Here is a 13,980-nt window from a genome sequence, read left to right on the forward strand (position 1 = left end):
ATGGTTCTATATAAAAATAAGAGATTTTATATAAAAAAAAATAAAAAAATTAAATCATTGTTTCTGTGCATAGTCAATGTACAGTATAGTTTGTAATAAAACTTGTACAGCAAGCTATATTGCTCATTCTTTATGCACTGTGGGCTCTGTTCTATGCTGCTGCATTAGGATTGTGCTTTAGCAGTAGTTCAGGAAGGATGCCAACTAGCTGATATACACGAGGGATTCTACAACTGTATATGATATACCAATAGAGCAATATTGAGACGCAAGCATGCAATATATTTTAATCGAAAGTCACTTGTATAAATCACTAACCAAAAGTAGTTGGTAAAATATTTGGTTTGCTTTTAACAGATTCCTCTTTTCTAGGCCAGCTTCTCAACTACCAGAACAATGATATTCCTATCTGCTATTCTGCACTGTACTGGTACGTTCCTTTCTTACATTGCTTGAAAAACCACAACAAAGCTGGGGGTAATGTTACACATGCTTATTAAGCATTCAGGGAATGACAGTTGTACTGACAGTAAAAGTATGACGCTAAGAAATGCTTACCTGTCCAGCACATACAAATAGGCTAAATATAATTGTTCCCAATCTATCAAGAAAAAAAAATAAATAAATAAAAATTGGTTAATCAACTGTGCATTGTGAAGCCCAATAAGTAGAGCAGTCTAGTACATGCCCTAACAGCTAAATGCAAAAATATTAAAATACATTCTTATAACACATCCTTTAAAAGCAACTACACCTCCTATAATACAAGATAAACCAGCCACAGAGGTTAAAACACTCAGTAAAAGACATTTAGAGAGTCTGGTTTATTTTATGAGATACCTAGCAATGCATAAAGCAACTTTTCCAATATATCTGCCATCTGCTAATGGGTATAAAAATACACATACTTGCAACAGACTTCAGTGATTCCACTCTGTCTGAATACCAATTCTGATCAGGCACAGCTCAGAAACTTCCTAGTAAATTAAAGCTTGCCTGTCTCCATCTGCTTCCCTCACATCTTGTGAGGCAGCCTATGACAGTAATGGATCCAAAAATAAATACAATTGTGGTGGGAAAGGGGGGCAGGCAAGTAACCAAGCTTTGCTAGCCAGAAATGCCAGACAGATGTACAATAGCTGTGCAGGTATCCTTAGTGGCTTACAGTTTATACCCGTTGCACTGTACCAAAAAACAATCAGTATTCATGTGTTAGGACTCTAGTAAGTTTACATCTGACTAGTCATTTTGGGTTGCTGTGCTTTAAGTATGACCAATGCTCTTTTAGCAATACTTTTCCTGTGGGTCACAGGAGTACACTTAGTTCTGCACTTCAGTGACCCAGATTTAGCCGACAGCAGGCTAAAGTCCACCCACGGCTGACATCACTCAGTCAGTTTAGGCTCTGGAGGGATCCCGACTATAATGTCAGAATCCACCCAGTTGCCCATTTGGCAACTGGCTCAGCCTCCCGGCACGTTGCCCAGAGCCTGAGCCAACCACTCCGGTCCCCTCCTCAGCCGAGCACTAGAGGGGCAGAGTAAAGAGATGGTGAATGACAGTCATTACTCTCTGCTCACTGAGGACAAAACTGGGTAATCAGCGGTCTTTGAGCACTCAGTTCTCAATCTTAGAGGTAGCGAGGGACCAATGCTGCAGCCATCAAGGTACAGTTGATATAAAAAGGTCTACACACCCCTGTTAAAATGTCAGGTTTCTGTGATGCAAAATAAAAAATATATAATGTCGGTACTTTTTCCACCTTTTAAGTGACCTATAAAAACTGTAGAACTCAGTTGAACAACAAACAGAAATCTTATAGGTAGAGGGAAGAATTAAAAAAAATAAAAAATATGGTGATATAAGTGTGCACACCCTTAAACTAATACTTTGTTGAAACACTCTGTTTTTGGGTATGAGTCAGCATGGCACATCTTGACTTGGCAATATTTGCTCACTGTTCTTTGCAAAAATACTCCAAATCTGTCAGATTGTGAGGGCATCTCCTGTGCACAGCGCTCTTCAGATCATCCCAAAGATTTAATTGGATTCACGTCTGGGCCATTCCAAAACTTTTCTTCTGGTGAAGCCATTCCTTTGTTGGTTTGGATGTATGCTTTGGGTCGTTATGCTGAAAGATGAAGTTACTCTTCATGTTCAGCTTTCTAGCAGAAGCCTGTGCCAATCTTGATTGGTATTTGGAACCGTTCATAATTCCCTCTAACTTGACTAAGGCCGCTGTTCAAGCTCAAGAAAAACAGCCCCAAAGCATGATGTTGCTGCCACCACCATGCTTCACTGTGGTTATGGCCAAAAAGTTCAACTTTAGTTTCATCAGACCATAACACATTTTCCCACATGCTTTTAGGAGATTTCAGAGGTGTTTTTGCAAAATTTTACTGGGTTTGGATGGTTTTTATTCGTAAGAAAAAGGCCTGTCTAGCCACTCTTCCCCATAAGCCCAGACATATGAAGAATACGGGAGTCTGTTGTCACATGTACCACATAGCCAGTACTTGCCAGGTATTCCTGAAGCTCCTTTAATGTTGCTGTAGGCCTCTTGGCAGACTCCCTGACCAGTTTTCGTCTTGTCATCAATTTGTGAGGGTTGTCCTGTTCTTGGTAATGTCACTGTTGTGCCATATTTTCTCCACTTGATGACTATCTTCACTGTGTTCCATGGTATATCGAATGCCTTTGGAAATCCTATTGTACCCTTCTCTTGACTGATACATTTTAACAACGAGATCCCTCTGATGCTTTGGAAGCCCTCTGCGGACCACGGCTTTTGCTGTAGGATGCGACTAACACCAGGAAAGACCTACTAGAGCAGCTGAACTTTATTTGAGGTTAATCAGAGGAACTTTAAAAATGATGGCAGGTGTGTACTGACTTCTATTTAACATGAGTTTGCATGCCATCGCTTAAATTCGGAACACAACTACATCCCCAGTTATAAGAGGGCGTGCACACCTACACAACCACATTATTAGTTTGTGGAAAAAGTTCTGAAATTATTTATCTTGGTCTCGCTTTCTTCACAAAAACCTGACACGCAGGGTTGTGTAGACTTTTTAAATCCTACACTTTTTTAAAAATTCCAAAATACAGGCAGAAAAAATAAATTAAATAAAAACACACTACATAAACTCTGGAATAAGCAAATATAAGGGGCATATGCTGGCTCATCACTACTACACCAACATACACTGCCCTACCACACCACTTCGGCACTCTTGGCCACAGCACCAATGCACACTTCTACAACCCCCCCCCCCCCCCCCCACACACACACCCTTATGCTGCCACACACGTCTCACTCTTCACCACTGCAACAACATACTTCTACATTCATCTTATTCTAGGAACAGACACATTTGCGGTTTTAGATCATATGCAATATCCCCAACTTTGCCCAATCTGGAGTGGACACTCTTGCCAATACTGTATAAAAATACTTATGTTTTTTTAAATAAAGTTATTGTTACAGCTTTGAGGCTGTGCCTCTTCGGTGCTCCTGGAAACACTGACTGAATGAGGTACGGGGAGGTTATAACAGCAGTGCAATTTTCCATGGAACACTTCTAAATGATGCTGTAAAAATTACAATGCTGCCTACCGTAGGCCCAAAGACAGTGTGTCAACTGCCACAATGCAATACTAAGACTCATGGTAGAAAAGCAGGCTCTTTCATACAAGTTATACAGGCATACGTCCTGTTACTGCACTGCAAGTGCTAAGATTATTTTTAATTTCTGTAATAAGGAAAACACCTAACATAAAAAGGTATGCGAGAACTATGTATAGCCTTCATTTGTGACATTAGGCTCTAAACTTACTAAAATGACCAATAGTACAGCATTACTAGTTGGACTAGAATTGAACACCTCTATTGAGCATATTTCATAGGAACTAGAAAACTTAAAAGGAATCCCTGCTTAACAATGGTTATGGGAGTTAAATTTGATAAAACCTACCGGATTCCAAATACCCGATCAATCAAAAATCCTCCAAAGAAACAAAGAACAACGTTGGGCCAGGAGTAAAATGCATATAACTGCATGAAATCTGCTGTGTTCACCTTCATGTCCTGTAGAGAAAAAAATAAAAAAAAATAATCACAGCTTAATATAACGAGTTTAGCGTCACACTAAACAATATGTACACTACAAATCCTATAATCTATACACCATAATCCACCTGAGTTAGAAACACATTCGCGATTTTTTTTTTTAACCAGAATTTAGTGTCGCCTTAACCGGTTCCTGTAAATATATGTTGGCAGAATGGCATGGCTGGGCAAAGTAACGTACCCGTACGTTACTTTGAATTGGCCAGCATGCACGCACCTGTCGAGAGCTCTGTGACCGTGGTCGCAGGGATAACCGCGATCGTGTCATGGATCTCAAGAACGGGGAGATGCCGATGTAAACAGCATCTGCCCATTCTGCTTAGTGACAGGACACTGATCATCTGCTTCCTGTCATCGGGAGCAGCGATCAGTGTGGTGTCACACACAGCCACGGCCCCATACAGTTATAAACACGCCCCTAGTAACATTTAACCCCTCCACTGCCAGTGACATTTTTACCGTAATCAAATGCAATTTTATAGCATCGATCGCTGTATTAATGCCAATGGTCCCCAAAAGGTGTAAAAATTGTCCGATGTGTCAACCAAAATGTCGCAGTCACAAAAAAAAGAAAAAAAATGCCATAAAACTATCCCCTATTTTGTAGACACTATAACTCTTGCGCAAACCAATCAAACGCTTATTGCGTTTTTGTTTTATTTTTTTACCAAAAATATGTAGAATACGTATCGGCCTAAACTGAGGGTAAACTTAATATATTTTTGGGGGATCTTTATTATAGCAAAGAGTAAAATAAGAAAAAGTAGGTTGCCGTACTAACACAACCAATGTTAGTGCAGTGAACTCCACCCTGCTGTGCTACTGTGTTCTGACAGGGGAACTGGAGTTTGCTGCCCCCATGGAACACTGAATTTTTCCAGCCTGCTAGTTCAAGAGAAGCCGGCCGTGAGACCAAGGAGCTGCCAGCTGGTCTCTTCCCCCTCCAAATTCCTATTCTGGCTTATGGAACAGGAGGTGAAGGAAAACCTCCCCATTGGGAAACAGAAGGCCAAAAAAAACCTGCCCTAATCTAGGCAAAACTTTAATTGTGGATATAGTTCTACTTGTGGTATATAATATGACATTTAATAAATATTCCCTGCAAGTAGATCTTCCAGGTGCAAATGTTTTAAATTACAGTGATTAACCCACAGTGAATGTCACATTTGTCTTATACAAATGGTTTTTAATTGGCTGTCTTCACTGTCCAGACAAGTAATGCAGACACACAAACGGCAGAAGGAGGAGGAAAACCAGCAGCCCTTTGGAGGCAGGTATAATGAGAGAAGCAACTGTTAGGCTTCATGTACACTACAGCTCCTAAACCTGAGTTTAGGAGCTTTTGGCTTTTTTTGACAAAGCTCCTAAACCCAACTCCATAAACGCCTATATGTCCATGTACACATAGGCTTTTAGCAAAGTTTAGGAGCTGCCGCGGTTAGGCGAGGCTCAACCTCCTTTAACTGAACGTGGAAGAATCACGTTTAAACTAGGAACATTTTCACCACCTGCCGATGTAAAACTGCAAAATGGTGCTAGTTTTACATTTTCCCCTGGCAAATGTAGGTAGTAGCTTAGTTAACAGCAGAAACACTTACCAACTGGACCTGTGTTTGCAGTGCTGCTGGATTGTCATAACAGAAATAGCTACCTATAAAGAAAAGTAAAAGGTCATAAATTTGGAAAACATGCAAAATGAAAGAACAGAATAAGTTTATGCAACTCCGTAAACCCAAATCTCATAATGCAAATCGTGTTTCACATGTTGTCTTGTTCTTTAACATTTGGGTATGGCTGGCCTTACCCTATAAGAAGTTTTTCCAATTACCATATATTATATATTCACAAGTTTTCAGGCAAATTAATATCCTTATCCACTGCCAATGCCCCCACTGCGCCAATAAACAATCAGTGAAAAAATGTAATGTCAGTAAAAAATAAAAAAAAAATAAAAGCTGCTACTTGAAGAAAATACTTGCAAGAATAAATTATGCCTACAAACGTGTACTGTAAAATGTTTAAAGGATAATTTAAATTAGTGCTCATACAAAATGTATCAAATGTGCAACATAATAATGAATGTTCAATAGAACACCCCGTGATGTAGTGATATGTAAACTAAGGCCTCATGCACACGAGACGCAGGTGAAAACTCTGCTCAAAAAAAGCTGAAACGCGCGTTTTGCCGTGTTTATAAAGATAACATCATGTAGACCCTCCCCAAGCTCTCAAAGCATGTTTTTTTTTTTAACTATTTCTGCTATTTTGATCAGAGTGAGCAGAAGCAGCATAGAGAGCAGTTGTACACTTGCATTTGCCTCTTTCTGTGGTATATATTTTGAAATGGATCCCATATTGAATATATGTCAGGAAATGCTCCTGATGTTGCTCTTGATGAGACAGCAACATCGTCGCAAATTTTGTGAGAGGTCCAGAGTCAGAGCTCATCGATATTGGACCCATCCGTTGATGGGACAGCGAATGTCCGTTGGATATTTCACAAACATGTATGTGCAGCTGCGTACCTACCCCGACAAGTTTTTTAATTTGATCCCAGATGTCCATTGTCACATTTGATCTGCTCTTAGAAAAAGTACGACCTGGTCCGACATTCGTGGACACAAATATGAGAAACAGTGTGTCACCAGAGGAACGTCTGTTGGTAACGATCAGGTATGTGTATATTATTTATAAAATATATTTATCTATAGATGTACCGATGAATTTTTTTCTCTGTCCTTTATTTTTTTTTAAATAATGTCTATTCATAGCAAATTATCCAATTTTTTAAAATATCTAAAATTTTCTTGTGGCAATTTAACATGTTTTCATTATTTCTAATATAAAAAAAATATTAAAATAGTTATTTATTTTTTAATCTTAATATATGTTTTTATTAATTTTTTCTAGTTTCAAATTGTTTTATTTAAAAGCAAATCTATGTTAATTAGATTTTTTATAATAGTTTTAAATTTATTTGGCCAATTTTTTAATAAATTTTTAACATGTTAAAAATTGCCACAAGAAAATTTTAGATAATTTTAAGAAATTGGATAATTTTCTATAAATAGACATAGCCACACCCTCGACATGTTTCGTCACTCCGACTGCTTCCTGGGATTGGCAAAGTGGTGAGAGCTTTAGCGCACACTTTTGGATCCGCTGTGACCGCAGCGCACCACCCATTCATTGGTTTAGAGTTTGCTATGAGAATTTTATTCTATGCTGGCACTTTCTGTTTAACATGCAAGTGGAAACATTGAAGTGTGGTGTAAGCTTTAATAAATTTTAAACAGTATCACGTTATGTGGAGCATTTTAACTTATTTTTCACATACGGATATGCCTTGCCTGGAATGTTAGTGGGATAGACCCGAGTGGGGTTTATACTGCTTTTTTTTTTGCCAAACACGAGAGTGGGAGGCAACATCAGTCGGTGAGTGCGTTTCCATTAGGAGAGGGGTCACGAGCAAGCTGGTGTGGTGGAAGTCTGAAGGATTTTTATGAAGATTGATTTCTGTGTGTGGTTTTCATCATTTTGTTCAATGGACTTTTAGTTTATATATTACTACATCACGGGGTGTTCTATTGAACATTCACTATTATATTACACATTTGATACATTTTGTATGAGAGCTACTTAAAATTATCCTTTAAATATTTTACAGTACACATTTGTAGGCATAATTTATTCTCACAAATGAATATCCTTAAGCAGTAATTTCAGCTTCTCCCATTGTGTGGTGATTGCACACTACTAATAAATCCGGTGTGTAGCCATGCCCACATTTTCATTAAACATAAGCAAAATTATATTAAGATTGTAGGCTGTGATTTGTTATGAATTAATCTGATAAGCCTTTTGTTCTTTTCTACGTTCACCAGTGTTGTGGATCAGTAATTATATTTAAAAAAAAAGTCTGTCTGCAGCAATTGAAGCCAGCAGCACTAAGGATCTAATCTACATGCGGGTTTCTGATATGAGCTGGGAAGGGACCAAGATTATGAAAAGGTCAGTAAAACATCACATGAAGGGTGTAACCTCACAGAGAAAACCTCCCATGTTTCTAATGTGAGATTTGATATAAAAAGAAAGCTACCGCAATGATATATTTCTACCGAGTACTATATCAGTCTCTGTCCTGTGAACTTACATAGAAATCAGAACTTTACCAAAGTGCAGTTTAGCATTTGCAACTGTCCTTGTATTTAGGATTTAAATATTCTGCATTAGATAATCTGTCACTTGATGCCACTACTGAGCAGTTTGTGTTTTCTGGGCCACATACCAAGTTTCTTGACGGACATCAGAACTATGTCAATACAAAAAATTAAAAATACACAATCCTGTGGCTCCTAGAAGCCTTTTTCTACAACAGTGATGGGATGATATGAAGTAACTAGCTATAGATTACTTGCCAGACCACATATTTACTATAATGTATATGATAAGCAGCTGTTAGCAAAATAATTCAATTTCAGAATAAAACATTCAACTGACCTATTATTCTTCAGGCTCAATAATAAATAAAGCACAAGGCTAATCCTTTATTAACTGCATTAGAGACTCCAGCTGCCCTTTCCCTTGTAATCCACTGTTTACATACTTAATACCTAGGCATATCCCTCTGTGTTCATGGCAGTGGGGGGAGGTTTCTAGGAGAGGCCCAAGATGCATTCGTTCTTTCACAAAAACGTGGACATAGCAAGACTATGGCACAGAACCTACAGGAGATATTCAGGTTTAACTAAAACAAGTACTCTGAATAATGGTAATAAAAGGTCATGTTTGGTACAGTCACTTCTGATGAAATTTAGAAAGACTGGAGTAACTGTACATGACAACCAATCAGCTTCTAGCATTCTTTTTTCTTTTTTTAAAGCCTAAGGGTTAGTTTACATTAGCTTTGCCCTTACAACAGCAATTTGCTTTTGAGAGGGGACAAGAAAGAATTCTGTCGCTTCTGGGACAGATCAGTGCCATTCCGATTGGTCATATACTGTTGACCATCAAGAAATCACCTTGATCCGTCCCAGAAGCCCTAAGGAAGGAAAAGGAAGGAAGCGCGGGGCTCATAAATTAGTAACAGATAATTGCCCACAGAGGCAAGTGCAGCACAGTGATGGCGAACCTTGGCACTCCTGATGTTTTGAAACTACATTTCCCATGATGCTCCACTACACTGCAGAGTGCATGAGCATCATGGGAAATGTAGTTCCAAAACATCTGGGGTGCCAAGGTTCGCCATCACTGGTGTAGGGTGAAGCCTTACACTTTAAGTGGGGGGGTGGTATAATTTAAAAGGTGTCTCAATGACATGTATTTGCACAGCGATCTTTCAAATGCAATTTTTGGGGAAAAAAAATACACTTTAATGAATATAAAAAAAAAATAATAAAAAATTAAACAGTAAAGTTAGGCCAATTTTTTTTGGTATAATGTGAAAGATGTTACGTCGCATTAGAATCGTGATCTTTATTCTAAGCAAAAAAAAATGTTGATTCTCATTTTAGCCAGAATTGTGCAGCTCTACCAAAAACAAATCTTTACTGTGTAAAAGGGGTTTGGAAACTTTGTCAACTTTTTACTGATGTATGAGTCTCTGTAAGATTTCTCTTCACTTAGCAACAGAAGGGGAACTCTCTCTACTTCCATTGCATATGAAGGTATGGAGAATAAAAAGTGAGGGGAAAGCCCTCAAAGCGGCAACCAAAACATACGGCAAGGAAGATTTTGAACCGTCTGTCAGGATTTTATTGCTATGCTCTCTCTAGGAAGATTACAAGCACACAGCATTTAAAAACAGAAAACAAGTTCCCTTTAACAGGACAGACACCATTTACAACCTAATTGAGGTTCTAACCAGTCATGCTGGAGGCCATTTTTGAGGCCATTCCCCCATAGGAAAGATGGCCACCTACACACAAACACACACACACACACACACACACACACACACACACACACACACACACACACACACACACACACAGCCATGGAACCTGTTAAAAGTGATAGGAAGATGTATACTGGTGTAAAAATTGGTTCTACGGTGTCATAACTGATGATTTAACTTGCCTAGAATTGTCTTTGAACTATGTCTTCAACTACATTTTTGGATACCATTTGCAGGGCTCAAAATTTCAAGTACTGAGTTACTAGCCAGGCCTTAAGGGTTATTTGCGACCAGTTGCCCCATCCAACCCCAACCATGTCACACCCCTAATCCCATCCCTAAACACGTCTTTATAAATTATCTCATGATATGACACTTAAATGTTTAATGCAGATGTTACAAAAATAAAATTAACAACTTTATTAGCGCCCATTAATACAGCCTCACCTGTGCCAAAGAAGAGTCAAGCTGGTCGATCAGAGAGCAGGAATTGCCCCCTGTAACAGCTTAAAATTTGAACTTGCTGGGTACCCGGCACCACTCACCGTCACACAGTCCCATCTCCCCTATGAAATGAGCCAGGCGAGGAGGCAGGACTGTGCGACTGAGCGGCCACAGGAACCCAGCAATTCAAATGAAAGCTGTTACAGTGGGCAATCCCCACTCTCTGAAGATCGGCCAACTCAATTCTTCAACTCCTCTTCCCTGGCTGGGAGAATGCCACCCCCCAAGGCAGCCGAATGGAAAATTTGAGGGCTGCCATTTGTACCAATCTTTGTACCTGAGAGTTTTAGGCATCTATCACCTCAGTCAATTGCAGCACTGTATGCGGTGATGATAATCCTGCAATTTTATCAGCATTGCATCACAGAAGCTGCCTGGTTACTGCACCTGGCTCTAAGAGGTGACTGGGCAGGGAGCAATGCTAATTTGTTCCATTATTCTCATCATTACTGAGCTACCTGGTACGGTCTATCCAGCCTCAAAGCCACACCCTCAGTATGCCCGTCCCCCCACCCCACTGAATGCAGCTGCCTCATTTTTGGGGGGGGGGGGGCCCACGCGCGAGCAGTCCTACTTCTAGCCCTCTCATACGATAGAAAGAAAAAAAAAATCTTGTCTGGACTCGGAGTTTATGGTTTATAGTATTATCACACCTTGACATTTTAAATCGCGAGCAGATTTTCCACTATACTGCCTGTGATTTCAAAGCACCCAGGTGTGAATGAAATATTGCAGAAAGCACATTTGAGATGCAATTCATTTGAATGGCACCTAAAGTCAAGGTGCGGTTCTGCCACGATAAATTGCACTGCAATCATGGCAAACTGCATTGTGTGATGCTTGTCCCCCAAAAAAGTTCAGGAGCTACTTTTGGACGTGTTTCATGTGATGCGGTCTGCCACACTACTATTGTGGCAGAACCGCACCACAATTTTAAATGCCATTCTTTGTCATTCACATGTGGATGCTTTGAAATCACAGGGAGAATTGCAGAAAAGCTACCCGCAATTCAAAACACTGAGGTGTGAATGCAGCTTCAGGGCTCTTGCACAAAGCTGTACAGCAGCCGTCATTAAATGGCGGCCCGCGGTCCAAGTCCGGACCGAACAGAGCTTCTGCCCGGACCGCCAGCATACTACTAAATTGAAGCAATCACTGGTTTATTGTGCACACCGATGGGCATATTTTGTTAAGGGGCACCTTAACAAAACATGCCCATCAGTGTGCACATAAAAAATATACCCATGTGCTCCTTACAAAAAAAGCCCAGCATTGTGCATATTAATAATATACCTATCAGCATGCCCCTTAAAATAAAATTTGCCCATCAGAGAGCCTCCTAACATAATAGGCGGCCATCAGTGTGACCCTTATTTCATGTTAAGGGGCACGCTAATGGGCATATTTTATTTTAAGAGCAACACTGATGGGTACATTTTATATTAAAAGGGGCACTCTGATGGGCAAATTTTAAGTTAAAGCGGAGGTCCACCCTAAAATGGACCTTCCGCTCATCGGATTCCTCCCCCCCTCCGGCGCCACAATTGGCACCTTTCAAGGGGGAGGGGGGTGCAGTTACCTGGATAATCCAGGTAACTGCACCCACTTCCGGGCTAGCTCTCTGCGGAAAGGGGCGTACGTTACGCCCCTTTCCGCAAGCGCCCGCCCCCTTCAGCAAGTGCCCCGCTGCCTGCTGGGAAACACACAGCTCCCAGAGGCAGCGGGGACCGTCCTCATTGCGCAGAGCGGCTCACGCATGCGCAGTAGGGAACCGGGAAATGAAGCCGAAAGGCTCCACTTCCTGATTCCCATACCCAAGATGGCGGCGGCAGGACCCGACAGACGACCTAGCGATCGGCTTCGGGTGCCGACATCGCGGGCGCGCTGGACAGGTAAGTGTCACTATTTTAAAAGCCAGCAGCTGCAGTATTGGTAGCTGCTGGCTTTTAAAAAAAAAACGCGGAGTCCCGGTGGACTCCCGCTTTAAGGGGTGGCGCGTTTTGTTGTGTCCATCAGAGTGCCCCTTAATATATAAAATGTGCCCATCAGCATGACCCTTATTTTATGTTAAGGGGCACCCTGATGTGCACAGTTTATGTTAAGGGGCACGGTGATGGGGGCACTGTGATGGGGACACCCGATGTAAAGGGGCACTGTGATGGGGACACCCGATGTAAAGGGGCACTGTGATGGGGACACCCGATGTAAAGGGGCACTGTGATGGGGACACCCGATGTAAAGGGGCACTGTGATGGGGACACCCGATGTAAAGGGGCACTGTGATGGGGACACCCGATGTAAAGGGGCACTGTGATGGGGACACCAGATTTAACTTGACAATAAATATTGTTGAAATGCTAAGGAAATTGTACATTTCTCATGTTTTTGATAGATATACAGTTACTACAATATTTCTGAGTCATAGCACAGACTTGAGATTCGGACCTCGGCCCAAAGAAAATTTTGGCGATCGGACCTCCTTGAATTTTAATTCATTACCCCTGCTGTACAGAGTAAAGCTGACCACAGGTGGATGTAAATTTAGCTGCTTCAGCAGAGACTGACTTCCAATCCAGGTGTGGGGGGTGTGCAGAGGTCCACCTACCAATCGACTTCTGTAGCCTTAAGCGTAAAGCACAATAAAACATGAAAATCACAAAATCACCAAAAATAAAGTTTCTCTATTGACTTCCGCATTCTATTGCACTACTGTACAGAGCAGGGATGTAATTATGTCCCCCTCCCCCCACAGGATGTCCTCCTATACTCCATTACGTGTAGTCTAGTCCCATCTAGCAGGCAGTCTGCCTCTCCCCACACAACACTGCTCACCGAAACCCAGAAAACACATGAGGCCCAGAACCACCAGACGATGAGCGAACCGACTGGGGTCACATAAAGCCGACATCTTCCTCTGCTGTATGCTGGCGGAGCCCCCATCTGATTCCCCGGGAAGCAGCGATTCCTCCTCCTCGTACCCCGCCATGTTGTCTACTATCTAGTCACGTGACCGTGATCACATGCTGTGCTCTCATGTGACCAGAGGGGCGGGGTTGGTGGTAGGTCACGTTTTGCACTGTGCAGCTGCTTTGTACTGCTCTGCCAATACAAATAGCTACGGACGGAAGTACAGTGTCCGTTCCCTTATCCATCCCCGCTGTTCTCCTGTCATCTCGCTACCACCCACACTGTACTCATGTCTGTCCCCCTATACCTCCTACTGACCACCCCGTGTCCATTCTACTGTCCCACCGTCCAACCCCCATTTCCCCGGTCCATTCCCCCTATCCACCTCACTGTACCCCTATACATCCCTGTGTCCCCTTATCCATCCCACTGCCTCTCTGTCCATCCCCTATCCATCCCACTGCCCCCCCCCACTGTCCACCCCCTATCCATCCCACTGCCCCCTGTACATCCCACTGTCCCCCTAGCCACCCTCCTGTCC

At 41.6% G+C, this 13,980-nt stretch overlaps 1 protein-coding gene across 3 annotated transcripts in view; it reads right to left on the reverse strand.

Annotated features, from left to right (window-relative positions):
* The window catches only part of MFSD1 (major facilitator superfamily domain containing 1), a 71,663-nt gene extending 58,122 nt beyond the window's left edge, over positions 1-13,541 (reverse strand). For all 3 annotated transcript variants that reach the window (XM_077488076.1, XM_077488075.1, XM_077488077.1), the window contains exons 1-4: positions 13,365-13,541; positions 5,731-5,783; positions 3,978-4,090; positions 559-601 (exon numbers count right to left, since the gene is read on the reverse strand). In XM_077488076.1, coding sequence (XP_077344202.1) covers positions 559-601; positions 3,978-4,090; positions 5,731-5,783; positions 13,365-13,518 — 363 coding nt within the window. In that variant the 5' untranslated portion in view covers positions 13,519-13,541. The remainder of the gene's footprint in view (positions 1-558; positions 602-3,977; positions 4,091-5,730; positions 5,784-13,364) is intronic.
* Between the last annotated feature and the right edge of the window lie 439 nt (positions 13,542-13,980).

The sequence above is a fragment of the Lithobates pipiens genome, unplaced genomic scaffold (assembly GCF_037356315.1).
Source record: "Lithobates pipiens isolate NorthernLeopardFrog02 unplaced genomic scaffold, aLitPip1_a1.2 Scaffold_18, whole genome shotgun sequence".
Classification (NCBI taxonomy): domain Eukaryota; kingdom Metazoa; phylum Chordata; class Amphibia; order Anura; family Ranidae; genus Lithobates; species Lithobates pipiens.